This window comes from Hylobates moloch, unplaced genomic scaffold (assembly GCF_009828535.3).
Source record: "Hylobates moloch isolate HMO894 unplaced genomic scaffold, HMol_V3 SCAFFOLD_11, whole genome shotgun sequence".
Taxonomy (NCBI): domain Eukaryota; kingdom Metazoa; phylum Chordata; class Mammalia; order Primates; family Hylobatidae; genus Hylobates; species Hylobates moloch.
In genome coordinates, this window is record NW_026652286.1 from 24960446 (window position 1) to 24984716 (window position 24271).

The window sequence follows — 24271 nt, forward strand, 5'->3', positions numbered from 1 at the left end:
GAAATCCACAGACAAGACATATGCTTAGTAAAGATATTCACTGCAGAAAATATCTTCCCAGTCTTCCTTTGAAATTTGCAGGCATTCTTATTTTTTCATTCATAGTTGTTGTTACTGTATCTGTTTGAATGTATAGGGAAGATATGTTCATATACATACATAATCATAAGTCGACACATAAAGTGATTAGGTGTTGTCAACAAACATTGTAAGGTGGTTAGCAATGGAATTGTTAACTCTGGTTTAGTTAAGCATCAGTCAAGAGTTAACTGTGTTAGGCACAGGCTTATCAAAAGAATCTTGTATCTATGACTTTTTTTTTTTTTTTGAGACGGAGTTTTGCTCTTGTTGTCTAGGCTGGAGTGCAATGGCATGATCTTGGCTCACAGCAACCTCCGCCTCCCGGGTTCAAGCAATTCTCCTGCCTTAGCCTTCCAAGTAGCTGGAAATACAGGCATGCGCCACCAAGCCCGGCTAATTTTGTATTTTTAATAGAGATAGGGTTTCTCCATGTTGATCAGGCTGGTCTCGAACTCCCAACCTCAGGTGATATGCCTGCCTCGGCCTCCCAAAGTGCTGGGATTACAGGCGTGAGCCACCGCACCCGGTGTATCTATGACTTCCTAAGGAATAATTCTTACTGAGTTAGTGTTCTGGTAGTTGTTTTATCTTTAAGTAAAGGTAAACAGTCTCATTAGCCTTAAGTGACCCCGAATTGTTCTTTGCATTGGACAGGTTCATTATGACCACATGAATACACTGCTGCTCTCAGGGTGAACAACCAACTAGGGGACTAATGTTAAGACACAATGTATATGTCATTGTATGTATACTTTATAGAATAATATACATAAATACTGCCAGTAAATATGACCATATTAGGCAGCCTCAAAAAAGATGTGACAAAGTTTAAAATACGCCCATGTGAAAAATGCAAATTTAAGAAATGCAAGAACTGCAATGAAGACACTATGAGGCAGTTGTTCGCCTAGTATGTGTGAGAATTTGACTATAGGCACTTACTACTTAATCCAGGTGTTCAGGGAAATACAGTTAAAACATCAGCAGTGACAACCATATGATCATTTGAAAACCAATTAAATACCTATGAGATTTTTTGAGTAGTAACTGCCAGTTCCTTACATGAGTAAGGAACAGAATAGCAATCAATTAAATATAGTCCCTACCACAAATCGAAAGTACTAGCATAAGCATATGCACATCAAAGAGACACGTTTAGTTTTTCTAGTTAACACAGAGGGGGAAATAGGGAAAAATATACAATTCAAGGCACATGTGACCCGCCTATGAAATTTTAATTTTTAAGCCTCCACGGATAACCAGACACATAGAGAGGAGCCTTTTTTAGAATCATGTTACTCCTTCAGGGTGGAAATGAACTCATGACAAGCCAAAGGACAAGTATTTCAATCAATATATGTTCAAGAATGTTTTCCTTTTTTGACAAATAGTTTTGGTTTGTAATTTAGGCAGTGATAGAAATTTATCTTTGTTAAAATTTAAGTTTTTAAAAAACGTTTCATTTTAAAGGGAAATGTTATAAAAATAGTAAAATTGTATGTGGATAGTACAAAAATCAAGAGAATAAATGATTAAAGTTCGTTAAGACACTATTCTAAAACATGTCATAATAGCATGATGCCATTACTTGCTGGACTAATCAGTGAATAACCACATCACAGTTAACTCTCTTATTGCAAGTTCACCCGGAACATTAGAAGTAAGAAACTGAGTGTGCACAATATGTTCTTATGTATTAGTTGATATTAAATTAATATCCCTAAGAAATTTGATACAATTTTTTTCAGTACAGCAAATCTCAATTTCTCTATAAATAATGCATGAATAGATTTAATCAAAAGATAACTATTTCTTGAAAAGAAAAATGGAATATCAAAAAACCTGCCTTATATAGTAAGGACAATAAAAACATGTTATTCATTAATGTGGACATTAAAATCCTTGATAAATGACTAAATTTGCATCTGAAAGCTCAGATGCAAATAAACATATGTAATACATATTTTTGACTGAAGATATTAGGTTACGTTGGAGGGAGAAGTATATAATTTATTAATCATGTGTTTTATTAACACTTTTATTACAAAAAGGAATAACTGTTTAAGCTGTTTAAACTCTCTATGTTTTGATTCTAAGCTCTGGAGCCTAATATTCTAAAGGAGACTGATTATCAATTGAGAAAGGTCAACCCGGTAAAATTTAAACACACCTGTGGAGATTCTAGATCACTATTATTTAATGTACTAACATGACAGCAGGCAGTTTGACTTAACAAAATATGTATGCTATCCTTGCAATAAAGAACAAAAGAACAATAAGCAACTCAGACAACTGCCTTTCCTAGTGAGGCCATCTACACAGATCTGTCTCATACGCCAATAATAACACATTGTTATATCCTTTTTGCTGCTATTCCAAAGCAGAATAGCAATTATTTCCTGGAAATTTAAGAAATATATTAGCAAATACTAATCTAAAATTAGATTAAAATTCAAAATCATTAACATTATATTTTAAGGCTAAAATTATGATTAAACTTTCTTTTTTCAACTACATGTTGCAGAACCTTTAAAAAGACCTGTTACACAAATAAGTTTTGGTCAAAAGTAGAAATTAAGAAAACTTTACAAGGGCAAAATTTCAGCAGAGTCATTGCAGATTTGAGTATTGTGAGAATACACATTGCTGGTACCAGATGTACGTATTCAAATCATTCTGTTCCACAAAACAGCAGGATATTTTTTAACTTTTTCAACTGAGGAAAGAATATAGCGTTTTAAAAAAAACACAACGCCTATTCCTTTAGAAGTGACTAAACCATAAAGCAGAAAATTACTTTTATTTACAACTGCAGATTTCTAGGAATGTATCTGTATTTTTCATTTTTTTTTTTAAAAAAAGAATTATTGGTCTTAGTAAAAGTCACAAACTTACGTTGAGAGATTAAATTATCTTGGTTCTTAGCAAAACAGAACACAAGTGAAAAGGCTTCTTCATGCTATTTGATCTCCACGGTGTCTTTGGTGTGTATGCGTTTTGGTATATGTACAAAGAAAAAACAGTTCTATTTAGCCTTCAGTAGCACATTATAATGTATGCTGCTTAAGAAAAATTCATACCATGTATCTTTAAGCACCATATGGAAGTTCCTGCTCTTATCTGTCATATTTCCCCTAACTCAAATTCTGAATGTTCCCATAAAGAACAAGATAAGTGAAAAGTAAAACTTTACCCTAATGAAGAGGATCTTTTCTCCCACTCGGTATCTTCCTTGGGAGAGCCGCTCCACACAGAACTTGTTTGGGCATTTGCAAGGAGGATCTTCAGAAATTCGTTTCACCTGAAATAGAAGAGCAGGCACATTCATTCTTCTTAATTAGGTTGCATTTATGTTAATTTGCTCCGAGGACTCCACGGCCCCTGAACCCTTAATGACTTTAAACTTGTTCTTTATGTATGGACATCATGTGAGCATAGGAATATCACATTAAATCATTACCATGTAAAGTTCAGGCCCCAAAGACATCTGAAGGCAAATGACTGCACTAAGGCATAAGCTAGCTAATGACAGTGATGACGCTGGAGGATAATGAGCAGGAAATCAACTGAAATTATAGGCTATACACAATCAGCTGGGTTCCTACTTTTGGAGGACTAAAAACACCATGCACATTGGGGTTGTCAAGGTCAACCTATTGAAAACCAGGATAGAAAGTATGTTAACATAGAGTTTATGTTACTTCAGTATAATTTTAATTACATTAATTTTACCCAGTTTCAAAATAAATGACAGTGAATTTAACAAGTTGTTTTTTTTAAGGAGACTATTGTTTCATCTTATTTTGAACTCTAAGATTTTCTCTAAGAATTAATCTCTTATTTACTCAGATTTACCCTGCAACTCACTCCATCTCAGTAATTCCTATCAAACCCTACTTCTTTGACCATGTTTTACAGCTTATGTGTGTTCTATGTAATCGATGCCTGAATATCAGATTTTTATCCCTGTTATATCTATTCTCCCACTCTTTTAAAAATACATAATCTAAATGATATGTGCATAAAGCTTATGAATAGTTGTGATTACTAGACGATAATATAATAGTCCATGATTTTAGGAACAATTTTATGTTTATGTTTTCCCTGACTGGGAACCACCCACTCTGTCTGCTCTTCAACTAACCAACCAACCAAACAACCCCAAACAATAATCTCCTGTGTTTTGAGGAAAAGTTTCCATGGAAGAAACAGAAAGCTGTAAATGATGTGCAGCCTGCATTTAGAAGCTAGATAGAACAAATATAGAAATTGGCCTGGATTTTCCTCACCCAAATTCTTCCATGAAGATGTCATGGTGTCTACATTTATGTCACCAAAGAAATGCAATCATTCCTTCAAATAATTCAATTTCTGACTTTAATCAGCCTTCTCAGCAAAAACTGTGCAGAGAGTAAAACATGAACTCAAATGCATGTTAATGTAAAGGAATTAAACAACTTTTTTTTTCCTAGAATAAGAAACGTTCCAGAAAGTTTGAAAGCATAAGACACTGGAGGAATAACCAAAAAAAGGAAAAAAAAAACCCTGAAATTAAATTTATCTCATAAATTTATCACATATATAATTATGACTCAATGAGGATGTATACAAAGAGAACCAACACTATTTTGGGGGGAAAAGGACGAAAGAACCAACTTTAATATATACATTGCCATTAGTCCTTTTTGCTGTCCTTAATTTTGCTGACATATAAACCTATGGCTTTTGGTATTTATTTTTATCATAGCATATTGTAGCTCCTTTAGTGATTAACCTTAATGTCTTCTTGCTAGACTGAGTTCCTTTAGACTTAAGATGGTATTTCATTATATTTTAAAATCATTGATATAAAGCACGTCTTAATGGCAAATAAATATTCATTAAATACACATTGACTAAATAGATATATAAGAATATGAATCTATACAGGCCACAGGGGGAAATTAGAGGAACAAAATAATCATGGATTCAAAGAATACTAGAAATAGCTTTCATCAAAAAATGAGAAAACTACTTAACATTAAGTTACTGATTAGGGCAATTACTTTGTGTTCTGAGTTTGTTCTATCATATTATACTTGGTCTATAGATACATTCACCCCAGTACTAATAGATTTCTGTTCTAATATTTTTTGAAAGGTTATTTCTGAGTGGGATGATGATAATAAAACAAGATGTACAAAAGTTGAATAATGATCACATCGTTTCCTTCCAGTAATGCAGAATCACATTCTGGGACTGAGGGTAGGGTCACAGGACAAGTGAATGTTGTCTATATTTCCTGTTTTCGGTATTTCTTTTCTATGCATATCTCTTTCTATATGTGTTTATAGAATATGTTTAAATATAAATATGTGTATATACATGTAAGTTATGTTTATGCCATTGCTAGAAGTGGTATACCGTTTTCCTTATCACCACAAATAAGGGCTCCCATGAGGAAAGCAAGGATGAAGAAAGGGAGGGGCATTGGGAGGAGGGTTGATCATCCAGAAGAAAATCAGACTGACAGCATCAAGAAAGCACATGGCCTGAGGCCTGAACTTTAGGAGGATAACGTTTGGCACAATTTTGCTGCCATATGGTAATTAACCAAAGAGTAAATTGATGTTCAACTGGTTCCTCCACTAAAAAATGACAATCACAAGTCTGTATGGAAAGTATTTCCATTTTGCAGTGTTCTTAGACAAAAGACAGAAACTCTTGGTATCAAATGAAGTAAAATACAAGAAACATTTTCTCAAGTGGCCTGCCCTTATTGAATGCCTTTCTAGCTTTGAAAATGGAGTTGATTTTAAAAATCAAGGGCTGTTTTTGTCGTTGTATGAGAGGTGGAAGCAGAAATGGAAGAAACAAGGCCAGACTGTGGCCAGTGGAAATACATTGTTAAGTAAACAGTGACTGATGACATCTGTGCTTCTTACATTACCTAGGGAAAAGTCAGTCTGGCAGGTGTTCTTTTTTGGCTAGGAACCCAGCCAGTTTTCTGCTGAAATAGGATTTCAGGAGAAGCCTGACTACTCAGAATTATACTATCTCTCATCCCCAGACTGAGGAAGTTGATGGAGAAGAGGAAGAAAGTAAGAATGATTTCTGAGAACTGTATTCAACTCATTGTGTGAGAACTAGCTCAGCGAAGAGGAGAACTAAACCTGACTCCACCGTTTTATCACAGCTGAATCACTCTATCAGGACATCTGGAGAATAAATTAATCTGAATGGAAACCACTGTGTTTCTTTCATGATATCTTGATTAAAGAAGGTGATGTATTTTCCACATAAAGGGTCACCTATTTTTTCCCACTATTCCCCTAAGTATCAAACAAAGAAATGTGAAGAAATATTGAAGGTTTCAAAACTGGCAGTTATTGTTGAAACTGTTCACTGGAATATAATATCTTAACACAGATCTGCTTCTTTTGCTTTCTCTCTTTTTTCTTTATTTCTTCTTGTTTTTTTTTTCCTTTTTTTACTCCTCCTCTTTCTCTTTTCCCTCTTTTCTTTTTTGGGGTGGCAGATAATAGCTTTCCCAGAGTAAAAATAGCCAATATTATTAACTAAACGCAGAAACTCTGCAAGCAATCTCTATTTTATATTTCTATTCTAAAATCCATGTTGGAGTACGTCATTTTCAACCCTGAACTGCTATATGTGCCTCACATGCAATGAAGCAGTTACTATAGGAACAATTTCCTTTTATATTAGATGTATTAATTTCTGATTTAAAACATTAGTGAAACTCAAATTACTTTTCTCTCTGCTCCACTGTCCCTGAAATAAAACACTTCAGTAAAAAAACCTATCAAACAGAATGCAAATAGTTCAATGCAGTTTTCCCCAGTGTAAAATGAAGGAATAAGAGACTTCTGTGGTCAAATAAGTTTAGAAGATTCCAGGTTAAACAAGATCTTATTATGGAACTCACTAGAGCCTTTGATATGCCAAAGTTTATCACCAGACTCTAGATGAGGACTATAGTAAGTTGTATTTCTCAAACTAATTTAACCATGGTATGTTTGACCAAACATTGCTTGAAAAATGCCATTTTAAGACTTGTGAAACATAATATTCTAGCTGACAAAGTTACAGAAATATCCACATTGCATATTTCCTACATTCAATGGAAACTTTTAACTGAGCAGATGTTTATGTTCTAAACTCTGGTAAACTTTAAAGAAGGTTTCAAGCTCCTGTGAAATCCATTCCGTTGTTCTCAACTGAGAGCACACAATTTGCGAGTAGGGGAGAACCACTATGTATTGACTGACTGGCTTACTATTGTATGGAAAATCTTTATTTCACTCTCTTTTTCTGAACTGGAGTATTGGTAAACTCTGAAGTCCTTTTCATAGTTTTCCTATCACCTTCTTGCCCTCTCTTCTTTTTCTCCCCATCTCAAGGATTGCCAGATAGGAGACAAGGTAGTGAAGAAAGAAAATCATCCTAGCTACTTCTAGGTTCACAGAAATAGCTTCAAGTGGCAGCATCTCCACCCTCTACAAAGCTACAGTAGAAATGAAAGGTGCATGCATTTCCAGAGCATGTGGCCAACTTGGATAAATAGAATAAGGGAGAAGGTTAAACTTTAATTAGCTACATTGATAATTTATCCAAAAAACACTGTACTGGATGTAGATCGATAAAATATGGTCTTTGCCTTTGAGTACAAGGTCTTCACCTTGAGATGAAAGGATATTTGTGCCCCAAAAGGTAAATGCTTCATTAAATAGATACAAATACTTGCAGCACCAAGGAATGATTTGCCAGTTATGCCTGGGATGAGAGATACCAGAAAAATCTTTATACAGGGGGTAGCACAACCTGAATTTTAAAATATGGAAAGGTGTTTAAAAGTAGTGTAACAGGTGAGTAGGCAGAAGTATGGTGAGAAAGCAACAATGGCTACATCAAAATTCAGGGACTAATGCAGCAGACAAAATAGCTAGAAAACACACAGTAGGCCAGAACATGGAGGGCTATGGACTATGACATATGAACTAGCTTGGGATTCACCCTAGATGTTATAGAGCACCCTATATAATTTTAATCAAATCCGAAGTGCATTTAGTTTTACCCTTCTGGTAGCAGAAATGTTGTAGAGATGCATTTCAAGAATGGAGTGGTCAACAGTGTCAAATACCAGGAAGCAATCTCATAATTTCAGGACTAAAAAAATTCATTTGATCCAGTAATTCATTCAATAGGAGGATAAGACGGACATTAGCCAGATACTCTTTAGTGGTCTGGAATCCTGACTATAAGGCATTTAAAAAAAAATGAATGAAGGTGATAGCTGAGAGGAAATGGACTATAAGCAAGTATATTTGCCCCGGGGAAATATATTTATAACAGAAAGACTAGAGGTACATCTTACCCTAAAGTAAGTCTAATCAAAAAAGTATAATTGACACAGAAGAAAAAATGTTCTCATCAATATATAAACAACAGATCATTATCTACTATTAATATAATGTTACCCAATTTCCTTACAAAATAAAAAGTGAAATCCTATGAAAAGCAAGGTATATGACCAATTCTTTGAAAAAGTTATGTGATTTTAAAATCCTTTTCAGTAGCATTAAATCAAAATGTCTTGCCTGTTCTTCTTTAGTTCCCGAGTGATTGAATAGTTACCCAGAAGAAACCAAATTAAACTAGCTAAGATACGTTTAAGAGCTAATATGCTTGCTGCCCTTAACAGAAATGAGGGTTCTTAATCTATCAGACAAACTTATATTTCGGCTCATCTAAATCTGCAGTATAGTTGACCGTGTCGCATGGAGAAAAGCTAAAGTCAGAGAAATCTCTTTTTCTGCATCCTGTAGTGTCCAACCATTTTCCCAGCTCTTTTCTGCTAATATCCTGGAAGAAGAAACTCACAGCTATGGACCATCAGTCCTTTTCAGTTCTGCCTATTTTTACAGCTGGCATTGTGGTTGGTGCTAGTTTCTAAGGACTCTCCCCATGTATCTGAGACATATGTCAGTCTAATGCCTCTGGCATTGCCATTTTCTGTAAAATTAATAAGCAACTACAACTCCCGAAATACAAACTTTGCATAAATAACATCCCAGTCACTGATGATTTATCTCCTTTATTAATATTTTTAAATTTGCACTTAAAATATATGTGTGGAGGGCATATGCACACACATACTCAAGCACACTACTTTTCATAACCAATAACTACTTAACAGACAACTAAGGTCACTTGAGAGTTTTAATTCACCATGTTTGCTGTTATACCTAAAAACAGTTTACTATGATTCTGTTAAAACATTTCCTAACTACCAAAACTTGTGACTCAAGGGCTTTGCTAAGTAGAGCGACCTTGAAGAGTTAGACAAAACTCTGTTGGAATCTAAGCTCCTCTCCTCCCCTCAGCACGTTACTCAATTTCTGTTTCCATTCCTCAAGAAGGAACCTGCCTTTCATATAAGAGAGCACTTAAAAAACAATGGTAGTCCATAAAAGGCACTTAACTTCTCTATCATATATTTACTTTCCCTTCTTTAACAATCCTCAAGATCTTGTTTTCAGACTTCTTATCTGTGAAAGGGGGAATCGTGGTCCAGTGACAAAGAGACTTTCATGTTTTCAAATACAATTTTCAGGGAGTTGACTTATTATTCTAAAGTTTTAGATATTGGTCTGCAGCATTAAATGACACTTTATTTTGAACAACTAGTTCTGTTTTGAATCTCAAAATGAATTGTAGGACTACAAAGTTTTTCATAAGGGCTTAAAACAAATTTCAAGAAAATTGATATAGGTAAAGATTAGACTGATACGAGATTGCACAGAAAATGTTTTGTAGTGCAAGAAAGACTAACCGTTGGTAAGAAGTCTGACTGATTTTACTTACTGCATCATCCAGTAAGTTTCCTGTACTCTTCTTTCCAGAAGACTTTGATGAAGGAGAAGGTGAAGGAGAAGGGGCAGAAAGTGTTTCTTCTTGTTCAATCTCTTTTTCCAGCTTTATCAAACCAGGAGGCTCCACACCATACCTTTAAAAAGACACTGGATCATTACATATGCATATCTTATAGTGATAAAATTACCATATATTACATTTGATGACGAACACCATGGGAATAAATCGCTGACTTTTAAAAATAACATTCCCTTTTTTTCTGGCATTGAAATGGTAAGCTCTTGAATTAGCATCCTTCTAAGCAGAGGAAAAACATGTATACCTGCTGTGTATGCATACGTGTACATATATGGACACATATAGTATACTAAAAATAAATAAAAACACGCAATGCAATATATTAATGAAACAGCAACATGAATAACCATGTAAAATTTGGTCTTCAGCATTCATATTTACCAGTTTTACTGATATTAGTGCTGTAATTAAACTATTTTGAACCTGTTTGTTAAAAATAGAAATAAAATCAGAGGGTCAGACTCAAGTTTGCAAACAGCAATCCCCAGAAATAAACATCTTTAAATTATTTAGCAGAGAAGAATTAACTTTGAATATATTTCCTATGGGTCTGGAACATTGTACTATGGGTTATACAATGTCATAGGTTATGCTCCTAGGAATAGCATAATGAAAGCACATACATTGTTTTGGGAAACAACTGAGCATAGAGGAAACAGAGACATAATTTAGAGTAACAATGTATAAAAAAGGTGTTTTGCAAATTATAAATGCCAGAAAAGTTCAAAGGGAGAGACATAGCTACTATCCCCTGTAATCATATATTTCTTTAGCTAAATATAAAATTAGATTTGGTTTCCTAGGTACATATCAACGGTACCTAGGTGGGGGAGGCCAACAATAATTCTAGAATTTGAGAGTTGTGAAGGGTTTTGGAGATCATCAATTTACACCCTTTCACTTTTACAGATAATAGAGATCTAGAGAAAATATATAACTAGCGAGGAGCAGGATAAAGACTTAAATGCAGTTTCTCTGACTTTAATCAGGTGATTGGGTGTTAAAAAGGAGGGGAAAGGTCACTTGGGGATTTAAAAACATGTTTTTTTTTAATCTACTATTATCTACTTTTTTATCTATTTTTAAAAAATCTACAAAGTAAATAATCTATAGGTAGAGAATATGTTGACAATATGTTTTAGTACTTCTTATTGAACACTATATGAAAACATCATTAGATTTAACCTTAAGTAATTGTCCTATTCTAACTGCTTATTATTTTAACTGATATCATTACACATATGTTCAGTACATACTCCTAGGGGAAAGCAATTTCCCTATTCTTGATGTTTTGTTTTTGCAGTGGATGCTCAAGTAGTTTCATTCCTGGCTTTTCTGCTTCATTACCCATCCACTACAAGATAAAGGGATTTATAAAATCAGTAAATTTATGAATAAACTGAGCATGCTTTACTTAGTTTACCTACTTTTGGGGAAGAAGCTGTCCACCAGGAGCCCTCCACATGGACCCCCACTTTGCTTGTGACTAGATAGTTAATTGGCCTAATTCTGGAGCTCTGTTAAAGACACTAAACATGTCTATTGGCTTGGATCATTTTAGCTATAAAGGTGATAAGCAAGTCTTTTATTTTCTGTTTTTTTCAGAATTCAGATAGTAAAGAGGGGTGCGATGTGTTAGGAGCCCTTTGAGAGATGGAAAATTTAAACAAAACAGTCTAGTGAGCCCAATTCCACTGAACAAGTACTGCTTTGAGAACAGCCTCTAGTCCACAGATTAATGTTTACTTACATAGATATCACTTGCTAAAAGACTGTAGGCACCATTGAACATATTTCTAATCTTTTGTACATAGGTACCAGTTTATGGGACAGGACAATGGTGGAAATGTGCTAGACTGCAAATTCTGTAGTGGTAGAGATCATTGTCTGTCTCATTCCAAGAATCACAAGTATCTCACACAGACCTTGGCACAGGGCAATTACCTAACAGCTACCATTTGAATGTAAAAAAATTCTCTATTCTCCTATAAAAATAAGGTTCTTAATATACATTCAGTCTTATGGTTTTGAATCCCTAAATGCATATAAGGCTTTAATAAAACATGTAAGTATTAAATGTACAAAAATGCTTGACCAAAATAAGTTAATCTAGAAGACTTTAACCTTGTCCAAAACTAGAACACATTTTTTTTTTTTTAGTTTTCTAGTAATCATTGATTATGTCGAATTGTAGACAGTATCTGGTTACCTTGCTCTTGACAAGTACCAACAATACTCACATTAAGATTTGTTTCTCATTCTTCTCTGAGTTAGATTTTGAACTGTTCCATTGACCTACTTAATTTTTTTATTTTTTAATAATTTCAACTTGTATTTTAGATTCAGGGGTACATGTGCAGAATTGTTACATGGGTATATTGCATAATGCTGAGGTTTGAAGTACAAATGATCCCATTATCCAGGTAGTGATCATAGTACCAAATAAATAGTTTTTGTTTAGCCTTTCCTCCCTCCCTTGCTCTCCACTCTAGAGTTCCCAGTGTCTTTCGTTCCCATCTTTATGTCCGTGAGTACCCACTGTTTAGCTCTCATGTATAAGTGAGAACATGCAGTATTGGGTTTTCTGTTTCTGTGTTAATTTGCTTAAGACAATGTCCTTCAGCTGCCTCTATGGTGCTGCAAATGACATGATTTCATTCTTTTCTATGACCGCATAGTATTCTATGTCTTACATTTTCTTTATCCAATCCACCATTGATGGGCAATTAGATTCCATGTCTTTGCTATTGTGAACAGTGCTGCTATGAACACATGAGTGCATGTGTCTTTTTGGTAGAATTATTTATTTTCCTTTGGGTATATACCTACTAACGTGATTGGTGGGTTGAATAGTGGTTCTCAGCTCTTCGAAAAATCTCCAAACTGCCTTACTCAGTGGCTGAACTAATTCACATTCCCACCAACAGTGTATAAGTCTTCCCTTGTTTCAGCAGCTTCACCAGTAACTGATGGGTTTTTTGTCTGTTTGTTTTTGAGACATGATCTTGCTCTGTCACCCAGGCTGATGTGCAGTGGTGTGATCATGGCTCACTGCAGCCTTGACCTCCCGGGCTCAAGTGATCCTCAAACCTCAGCCCCCTGAGTAGCTGGGACTACAGGCAGATGCCACCATGCCTGGCTAAATTTTTTGGGTGTATTTTTTTTAAAGGTGGAGTTTTTGTAATTTTTTGTAGAGGTGGAGCTTGTCTCAAACTGGGGTCCAGTGATCTGTCTGCTTTGGCCTCCCAAAGTGCTGGCATTACAGGCGTGAGCCATTGTGCCTGGCTTCATTGTGGTTTTGATTCACATTTCTCTGATGATTAGCGATATTGAGAACATTTTTGTATGTTCTGGGGCCACTTGTATGTTTTTTTAAGTGTCTGTTCATGTCTTTTGCCCAAATTTCAATGAGGTTATTTGGTTTTGCTTATTGAATTGTTTAAGTTTCTTATAGATTCTGGATATTAGACCTTTCTCAGGTGTGTAGTCTGTGAATATTTTCTCCCATTCTGTAGGTTGCTTGTTACTCCGTTGAATTTCATTTGTTGTGCAGAAGCTCTTTAGTTTAATTAGGTCCCACCTGTCAATTTTTGTTTTTCTTGCAATTGTTTTTGCAGATTTACTCTAGTATTCAGAAATTCTAGTATTTCCTAGGATTTTTTTCTAGAATTCTTACAGTTTGAAGTCTAACATTTAAATCTTTAATGTATCTTGAGCTAATTTTTGTATATAGTGATTGGTATGGATGCAGTTTCATTCTTTTGCTTATGGATACTCATTATCCCAGCTCCATTTATTGAATAAAAGGGTCCTTTCTCCATTGCTTATTTTGGGCAACGTTGCCAAAGATCAGATGGCTGTAGGTAGGCAGCTTTGTTTCTGGATTCTATATTCTGTTTCATTGTTCTGTCTGTTTTTGTACCAGTACCATACTGTTTTGGTTACTGTAGCCTTAGGGTATAGCTTGAAGTCAGGTAATGTGATGTTTCTGGCTTTGTTCTTTTTGCTTAGAATTGCTTTTGCTATTTGGGCTGTCTTTTTTTTTTTTTTTTTTTTGGTTCCAAATGAATTTTAGAATACTTTTTTCTACTTCCATAACAAATGAGAGCTGCAGTTTGATAGAAATGGTGTGGAATTTATACATTGCTTTGGGCCTTATGGCCGTTTTAATGCTAACTGGTTCTTCCATTTGTTCGTGTCATCTATTATTTCTTTCAGCAGTGTTTTGTGGTTCTTCTTGTAGAGATCTTTCACTTCTTTAGTTAGATGTATTCCTAGGTGTTTTATTTTATTTTTTTTGTAAGGAGATAATTTGACTTCTTGTTTTCTTATTTGGATGCCTTTTATATCTTTCTTTTGCCTGATTGCTCTGGCTAGAATTTCTGGTACCACGTTGAATAGGAGTGAAGAGAGTAGGCATCCTTGTCTCATTCCCCTTCTTAAGGGAAATGCTTCCAGTTTTTGCCCAGCTTTTGCTTCAATATGATGTTGGCTGTGGTTTCGTCATAGATGGCTCTTATTCTTTTGAGGTAGGTTCCTTTAATGTCTAGTTAGTTGAGGGTTTTTTTTTTTTTATCATGAAGGGATGTTGCATTTTATCAAAAGTTTTTTCCATATCTATCAGATGATCATATGGTTTTTGTTTTTAATTCTGTTTATGTGGTAAATTACATTTATTGATTTGCATATGTTGAACCAATCTTGTATTCTAGGAATAAAACCTACTGGATCATGGGGAGTTAACTTTTCAATGTGCTGTTAAATTCAGTTTGCTAGTATTTTGTTGAGAATTTTTGCACCTGTGTTCAACAGAAATATTGGCCTGTAGTTTTCTTTTTTCATTGTGTCTTTGCCAGATTTGGAATCAGGGTGATGCTGGTTTTACAGAATGAACTTGGGAGATGTCCCTATTCCTTAAATTTGGAATAGTTTCAGTAGAATAGGTACCAGATCTTCTTTGCATGTCTGGTAGAATTTAGCTGTGAACTCATCTGGCCCACGGCTTTTGTTGTTGTTGTTGTTGGTGGTGGTGGTGGTGGTAGGCTTTTTATTACTGATTCAATTTCAGAATTCAATATTGGTCTGTTCAGGGTTTCAACTTTTTCCTGATCCAATCTTTTGAGGTTGTATGTTTCCAGGAATTTATCCATTCCTCTAGAGTTTCTAGTTTGTGTACATAGGGTGTTCATAATAGTCTCTGAGGATCTTTTGTATTTCTTTTAGATCAATTGTAGTGTCATCCTTGTCATTCCTGACTGAGCTTCTTTGGATCTTCTCTTTTTCTTTGTTACTCTAACTAGTGGTGCATCAATCTTGGTACCCTTTCAAAGAACCAACTTTGGGTTTCATTGATTCCTTGTATGGATTTTGGGGTCTCAATTTTCTTCAGTTATGCTCTGATTTTAGTTATTTCTTTTCTTCTGCTAGCTTTGGGGTTAGTTCGTTCTTATTCTTCTATTTCCTTTATAACCTACTCCTAAATTTCACAAATCACTTAACCTTGATGAGTCTATTTTCTATCAGAAAAGTAGAAATGAAAATGGCCTGTTCTCAAGGTCTATTGTAGCAGTGGAGGGAGGGAGGCAAGAGGAAGAATCTTAGAAAAGCAACTGCTACTGAGCATCTTCAATGCATCTGACATTGTTGGATATCTTGACATATGTTATTTCTGAATCTCAGTTTTATTTAAATATAAAATGGAAATTCTAATTTCTATTTTTTAATATTATTAGAAGGAATTAAATAGTATACTTCATGTGCCCAGTATAGTCTCTGACACATGGCACAACATCTGAGATTGTTGATAAGTTAATTGACAAATTAAGTGTTGTACAATCTGGAAACTGAGGCACTAAGGTTCTGTTGCTAAAATTCTTGGTTTTTAGAATATATTATACCACTGCATGACATCATGTTAACTTCAAAATTAAGGTGTTAAAATACAAAGTAATAGTGTTATATTCTTTACCAAAAAAATTACTGTAGTCATTCTTTAAATAAATTTCCCTAGAATTACGAAATGTCAGAACTATCTCAGTACTGGAGTTTAGCAGATCAAATTATAAATTCAGCTTTGCTACTAACTCACTGGATAAAATTCGGCAAGCCACCCCTTTTAAACTCTGTAAACTTTTCTGCCATCTTAGTTCCAGGAAGCTATAAAACTTGGTTATGTTTAATGTTCTTAAAAGAATAGCATAAACTTGGTAGTGAGGCTAGAGTAACTTAAGACGTGAGAAGTCACAGCCAATTAAAAGTCATCCCTAAGTGAAAATATCATATTTGAAACTTAAATTAGGTGGATTGGAAAATATGATTTCATTTGTAATTGTAGGTGGATTCATGCCACCTTTCAGGAATAGATTGCATAATTTTTAAATTTTTTTACAAAGTGAAATAATAATACATATGTTCGAATAACAACATACTTGGCTCTATGTCCAATATAAACAAAGTAGACTAGGTTTGAATAAAATTGGTAACAAAGTCACACATGGAAAACCTTTCTCTGGAGATTTTTCTTTATCTGGGAATGCTGAAAATTAGTTATGCCACTGAACATAAAAAATCAACACTAAGTCCCAAATCTCTGCTTATATTGGCTTTTGAATACTTCAAACTGCCTAAGGTACAGTCAGCCAGTCCTGAAATGCATACTTAAATACGATTCACTGGCTTCCTGTCTGTCTGGAGATGTCAACAGATTGTAAATCACAAAATTCCCTTTGGGTTGGGGGCTTGCACCTGCAAGCCAACTTAGTCATCAAATGGATCTTTTTTCTGTTCTCCAAGAGGCTGCTTCATTCTGGTTTCCATGAACTCTATACCACTCCACACTTTTATTTTGTCTATGAGGTTTTCACACATTTATAGTATTTTCCACTCCCTTCCAACTACAAGATTTCAGAGTTTTAGAATGGGGTAGCTGTTGTTCTCAAACTAATTAAGGGTCACACTAAAGAGACCAAGAAGGTAGAATCCACTAAAATCATATCCTCATACCTTTATACCCCAGTGATAATGAAAGTAGGGTGAATACTCAAAGGGCAACATATTTTTGTCTCATTTTTTTTTTTGAAAAAAGTGATAGGGAACAGATCTTATGGTTAATGACTTTATGATGAGGTTTTAGGAATGGATTTCTCATTTTTCTGGCACTTGACACAGTTTTTGAGCTCTAGGTAAAATAGCTAAGTCCCCAAACTGAGGCCTGAACTAGAAAATTTACTCAAACTATTTAGTAGTCTAGAGTTTTCAAACAAAAGACATCTGGATCCTATTTTACTAGGGTTAGAGGGACAAATTTTACAGCCTAGTGCGAGAAACTGCCCTTTTTAAGGCATATAACAGACAGTTTATAGATTCCTGCAAGATAATTTTTTCCTCATTTATCTTCCGTTTTAAAGCAATTTAAAGATTGATTTAGATTTGGAAGGAAATTTCAACCATGTGAAAGTATATGATGTTCTCAGCAGTTAGTTCAAGTGCTTTAAATAGGATGGGTCAGTTAATCATCTTTGTATAAGAATATTTTTTTCTTTTAAGTAACATTTCCTTTTAAAAGGTCATGAATTAAAATCAGAGATTAAAGAAAATGTTCCGAAAGTATATTTCTTTTAAATGGTCATAAATTTTGCTCCAAATCAAGGAAATACTAAGAAATAAAATTCATAAGAAACTCCACTATACCACTGATTATTGATTATGACCCCAAACGAAAATATCAAAAGTTTTTTTTTACTTCTATTATAAGGATCATCTTAATTCTACAGTCAAAAAATGTTGAATTTATACTAACTTTGTTTTCAGCAATGAATATCAAAGCACTGTCATTAAAAATATCTTTGAGGTTTTATTAACTTGCTTTTACACAGAGTTTTACTTTTCACAAGTCAAACACATATTTTATATTCAGAAACTGATATTTTTCTGAAATATTAGCAGAGGAATTTCACTCTCCAGTGATGATAGCTCTATTTAGTTGAAAATAAAAGGAAGTTTTACCCATGAGAACAAAAATAAGTGGTCTCATTCAGCAATCTCAGAACTCAGAGAAGCCCACAGCTCGCAAAGGAGCTTCACTAAGTGTCCCCAGAGAGGAAAACATGGCAGAGAATCAGAAACTCACTGGGAATCATTTTCAAAGTGATGCTTGTGGTTTTAAAATTATGTTTATATAAACTGGAAAAGTGTTTAGAATCAAATATAAGAATACATCATCTACCAATGATGAAAAACACAAAACTCACAAGATTGTACTGGAGACTTCATTAAGGTCTAAACTCATCTGCTCTGTGTGCAAATTACTGTTGTGATTATTGAGAGCTCTCCCAAAATCACTTCTAGTTTTACCTAAAACTGTTTTAAGTCATTAATTTGTATAATCCTCTATGGGTTTGTGAGAAGTACAAATGTAAGCATTTAGATATATGTTTAATGTATATAAGGCAAAATTTAGGAGTAAAATTAGATTAAGAGAAATTTCCCTTTTTTCTTTCAACTAATTATGCTTCAACACAGGGGTAAAACAGTAAGATCTGAGTTTATTGGGTTGCTGTTTGTAAAACATATTTGAATTTGCAACAAAATAAAAAAAAACTTTAAATGTATGCAGAGAGAAACTTAGACATTCTTACTTAAATGTTCAATCTATCCTACTGGTATTCAACTGTTTACCATCATGTCACATACTAAAATAATAGTAGCACCATGAATAATTTATTAGGATTTTTTTTTATTGCTGAAAGTACAGAATACTTCACACCATCCAAGTGAGTAAAGAAGATAAAAGGCCCGCCTTGTAACCACACATTGGGAGGCCGGGGCGGGTGGATCCCGAGGTCAGAGTCGAGACCACAGTGACGCCCTATAAACTACAAAAAAAAAAAAAGGCCAAATTTACAAATTAAATATTTTAATGTAAGGGTTATCTTAATCCTTATGGAACTTCTTTTGTAAAATCCATAATTTATTTTTTGGTAATGTGAATAATTACTGCTTTTATCAGGTTGTGTGGAAATGAAGCATGGTCAGAAATGGAACAAACCCAAATCACAATTTTAAAATATTTGGGTGGGAGGAACTCTTCACATAATGTATCACCTTGAAAATGACAAGGCCATTATAATTCACTTTCATTAACCAAGATTTTAATTTGTTTTACATCCTGCAACAAGGGGCAATTTATGCCAGACTCGGAGCTGGAGGAAAGGTGATTCTTAAAGGCATTTTATAATTGGGCAGCTTGTCTTCTTCTTTGATGACTTGGCTATAATTAAAATGTTTATTCAGCGGGCTCCCTAATCACAGTGCTCACTTAATATAATATATAATAACAATATATAAAATCAAACCCAGAAATAAGGCAAATGCTATAAACTTAAATGGGAGGAAAATTTATAAATCCCACCTAATTCTAGAGATAGTATAACCCCATCTGTTTACTTCTGTATCACAACTTTCAGAAGCAAGAGGCTTATCTGATGAAATATTTAGAATATTTAAGTAACAAAATTATATCTGGCATTTTAGAGTATTCTAATGTGATAATCAACTAAAAAAAGTTTTTTGTCTATTCTCTCTTTAAGTAGGAACGCTAGACAATCCATATTTCTTTTACTAGAATATTTCCTTGGCAGCACTTCATTTATTGAAATTTTATTTAGTTTGATTTCCTACCCCTTGTATTTTTAACTTCCCCCCCCTTTTTTTTTTTTGAGAGGGAGTCTTGCTCTGTCGCCCAGGCTGGAGTGCCGTGGTGCAATCTAGGCTCACTGCAAGCTCCACCTCCCGGGTTCACGCCATTCTCCTGCCTCAGCCTCTGGAATAGCTGGGACTACAGGCGCCCGCCACCACACCCGGCTAATTTTTTGTATTTTTCGTAGAGACAGGGTTTCATCCTGTTAGGATGGTCTCGATCTCCTGACCTTGTGATCCGCCCGCCTCAGCCTCCCAAAGTGCTGGGATTACAGGCATGAGTCACAGCTCTCTGCCAACTTCCCCTTTCTTAAGCAATAGATGCTGAGTCCTTGGTTTTCACTTGACTCAAGGCCATTTGTCTTCCAGGCCAGAAGCCCCAAGGTTGGTGGGGGAGTAGGTGTGGCAGGGTCCTAGAAGCAAGAGGTATATCTTTATCCTGCTCCTTCACAGAAGCCAAGTATGTGGCAGCAATGATAGAGAACGAAGTCCTAAGAAACAGCCAGATGCCACAAGTTTGAACTATGCCTGAGCAGTAGACACCTGAGAGGACCAAGACTAGAGAGTTCTCCCCCAGAGGCCTTCCCACAATTAACTGGGAAGAGTGTGGGGTAAATAGAAAAATCTTCACATATCTCAAATTGTTTTTTTTTACTCCACGTTGAGGTAAGACTCAAAAATATTTAATTTGAATTGAAAAACATTAAAGCAATCTTTTGCACACCCAATTATTGTGGCAAAATGAAATTTATACCTGATGCACAATTCATGAAGATTATATTGATATGATGATTTAAAGAACTTGAGGTTACATATTCTGATTACAGGTTAATTTTCTATTGGATCAAAGAAAGGTCTATTAATTGGCAGCAAGTTTTCTAGCCATGTTGTAAATCGCTGGTGTGTTCACCTATTTTTTTTCTTGATTTTATTAATAAATTCTTTGAGAATGTTCATTCAGTGTTAGTTCTCACTTTATCTTACTTGTTCATCTGATCTCAACCCTAAAAGTATACCCAGATGTGGATAAGAAACCATTTTCTAATTAATCTAGAATTTTTAATTTGCATCAAGACTTCTTCAAACATTTGTACCTTCATTTCTTGTTCTTTGGGCTTCCTGGACTGGCCAGAAGCCCTGTCTGATGGTATGCAAGATAATAAATGGGAAAACATGAAACCAAAGCAAGTTGCTTTAGCTAAGAGTTCCTTCCTCTGCTTATTTAGCTATGATTTCTGCAATTAATTCTTGTTTTTCCTTCCTACAGGAAAAAAACAGGTTTCAAAGATGCTTCTACGTAAGGATAACATTCTATGTCTTTTTCTAATAAAAATGTAGATAATTTTAAAACTATCATCCCAGTCAGAAGTGGAAACTAAAAGAGCAAAGTGTTGAATGCGGGAAATGAAGAAAAGGAATAAAAAGGGAGGCTGAAAATTATTAAAAAGTAAAAAGGAAGCAAGGAGGTGAAGGAGGAGGAAGATAGACAGAATATGGGAACAGACTTTCCACTAAGGAGAACTGTCATATAAAACTGCACGTACAATGTCCTCACCCCACCCAGGAAAGTTTTGGAGGGAAAATGTATTTTATTAAAGGATATTAGCAAATGCTTAGACATAGTGGCTTTGACAACAAGATCTTGAGGTTAGGGATATTGGTGGCACGCTTTTAATTTGGTCAACTGCTGCCCTCAAGAAGTTCATATTATCATCGCGAATGAGTAGATTCTCAACATCCAGGTTAAACATTAGCAATGAAAAGTCAGCAAGCTTCTGTGTTGCTTGGATGCTGAAATCGTCTATGTCTTGACATAGTTGCAGTGGTTTGACCTACCTGGCTGCAATCCGGCCAAGCTCTAGCAGACAGAGACACACTTCTCTGGGTTGCTTGTGGAGGACTGAAAGACAAGACAGAGGTGAACACCTTTACAATAAAAGGAATAAGCAGCTCAACAGCACAGGCTTGCCAATGACCCTCATCCCTTGTGCTCCCAGGAAAGGAACTAGTCTTCATTCTGACAGTCATAGAACCCATCCCATACCTCAATACACCTAGCTCTACTAAAGGCTTAAATTAGTTCTCAAAACGCTGCCTATGCTTCCTCGAAAGCTATTCGTCTCAGGAACTCTCACCCCAGAAATCTCAGGAAACCCTCAGGAAATCTCACCCTAAAAATGTTTTATTCAATTAATTAATACTGGTACGTCAATATTGGATGCCTATGTAGCTGTAATTATGATATCTATCAACAATTGATATTTAAAAACCCAAATCACAACTATGGAGCAAGGGCTAGCCATTTTAATATCATGGGCCTACCTCCAACAATAATTTTAGCAGGAAAAAAAAATGAAATAAGGATAAACATTTTATACTACATTCCTTTGTTATCCTCCAAAGATAAATGTCAAAGTGAGAACCTGTCACTTCATGTGCTCTTCTAATCAAATCTGATTAAATAATATTTTAGAAAGAAACAATTTCAACTGACTGAATTTTGGAAATACGTACCAAGGCACCATCAGCCAGTTTTGCCCATCACAGAAGCAAATTAGAAGGCTGTACTTTGAATTGATATTTCTATTATAATATAATGTGATTAATTAGTGCATTTGCTTACTGATAGACATTCACTAATGTTGACAAATCATGCTTGCTTTTGTCAAGCCTACAAGAAGAGCATGTAAAAGAGCATACTATTCTCTTTTTTAAGCAAAATGTGGGGATTTTTACAATGTTCTTTTATTCATCACTGAATAAAGATAAGAGAGATTGGAAAAAATTTGCACTGAGAACAGTCTTACACTGATACATAGTATTCTAAAAAAGGAAAATATTAGCTTATTGATTGTTTATTGATAGACTTTAAGAATAAGAGCAATATTGCTTTTATTCTTAAACACAGAATTCCATAATAATTTAACTTTCCAGTATTATTCTATTCACTTAAATATTCTAGTTCCTTCTTTCTACAGATTATGATAGTGGCAATATTTGATCCACTGACAGCACAGTGGAATTTGCTGGGTGTGTGTAGTAAATAGAATAAACACTTTTACCTGATAGTAAAAGTATGTGATTTCATTTGGTTTTAAGGAGACATCCAAATGTATTACTATTTGGTTATAAAATGGCATTTTAAAGCTTTTAAAATAAATTTGAATCCTACCAGAATTCTAATCCCACCATTACATTTTAAATCCCATAACCGATTATGGAAAATCTGAATTGCAGGATATTTCTATTACTGATAACACAAATTTTAGATTCAGATGACCATTAGTAAATTGTCACAAAGTACTAGTTACGGAATTTTTAATTGCTTTTAATTAAAAGGGCTTAAAATGAAGATATTTACTACCTCCAGTTTCAAATGTACTACAAGTTGACTGTGGATAGAATGATATCAACTTCATAAGGTTTAGTATATTAAATAAATTCCAGCACAAAGTAACATAAGGGCTGTAATACCACACAAGCATCAATTTCATACAGAGAACAATAACACATATTACAAAACAGAAATAAACAAATGAAAATGGATATTCTTGTATAGATCATCAATTTTTTTCTGATTCAGACTTTTTTTTTTTAACATATCCATGGTACAAAATAACAAAAAGGGAGTTTTGAGTGGGAGAAAGAAGTATATAAAAACTGAGGAGAGGAGGACTTTTAAAACTAATGCTCTCATCCTAAGGTAAAAGCTGTGTGAAGCAGTGGCTATAGCATCAAGAGCTTTGGATACAATGTCATGCATTTCTTGATGACAAGAGTGTCAAAATATAAAAACTATTAGTTAACTGACTAAATTGTGTCAATGTGAAGCTAATAACCAACTATAAAAGATAATACCTGATAAAAATGGTTCTTTAATCAACTTACTGTACATATGCTGAATACCAATTTGGAAAATCAAATTCATTCTGAAGAAAAATAATAATGTGAGTGCTATAAGAAAGACAATTTCACATGTAGGATGCATCAATATTGTGTATTTCTTTGCTTCTTCATTTGCCAATTTAAACAGCTTTTGCATGCCAAAACTCAATATAAACTCTATCATAGACTGATTAGAAAAGCAGTTTGGCAAACTGAGAAGAAACTGCATGATTTTCCATTTTATTTCCTTAACAGAATCAGCCCATTAAAATTTAAGACAGATAAACCTCTTCCCCAGCATCATTTCTTAGGAAAATGCTAACAGAAAACAGGTGTTTTACTTTCACTTCTTTGTGTAAATATTGCCTTTTTATAAAGCAATAAAATTGCTTTAAAGCACATTTGTAATATTACCTCATATGTTAATAGTTTTTCAAATAACGAATATACCAAGCCTGGCCACTAATGGACCAAAAAAAAAAAAAAAAGAATGATTGGTGACCAGTAAGCAATGACTAAGACAAATCTGTAGAGTTGCATAACTTAACGCAATACTTAGAACAGAGAAAGGCCTTAGTGACTACTATGCCTTATAAGACAAGGAAGATGATGGTTATGGGTTATATGGTTATGTGGCGGTGGTGATAGGGGTTGTGAT

General features: G+C 34.5%; 1 protein-coding gene across 3 annotated transcripts in view; it reads right to left on the reverse strand.

Annotated features, from left to right (window-relative positions):
• The window catches only part of GAS2 (growth arrest specific 2), a 162543-nt gene that overhangs the window by 53489 nt on the left and 84783 nt on the right, over positions 1-24271 (reverse strand). For all 3 annotated transcript variants that reach the window (XM_032166398.2, XM_032166396.1, XM_032166397.2), the window contains 3 exons: positions 21565-21628; positions 9946-10087; positions 3275-3382 (listed from right to left, as the gene is read on the reverse strand). In XM_032166398.2, coding sequence (XP_032022289.1) covers positions 3275-3382; positions 9946-10087; positions 21565-21628 — 314 coding nt within the window. The remainder of the gene's footprint in view (positions 1-3274; positions 3383-9945; positions 10088-21564; positions 21629-24271) is intronic.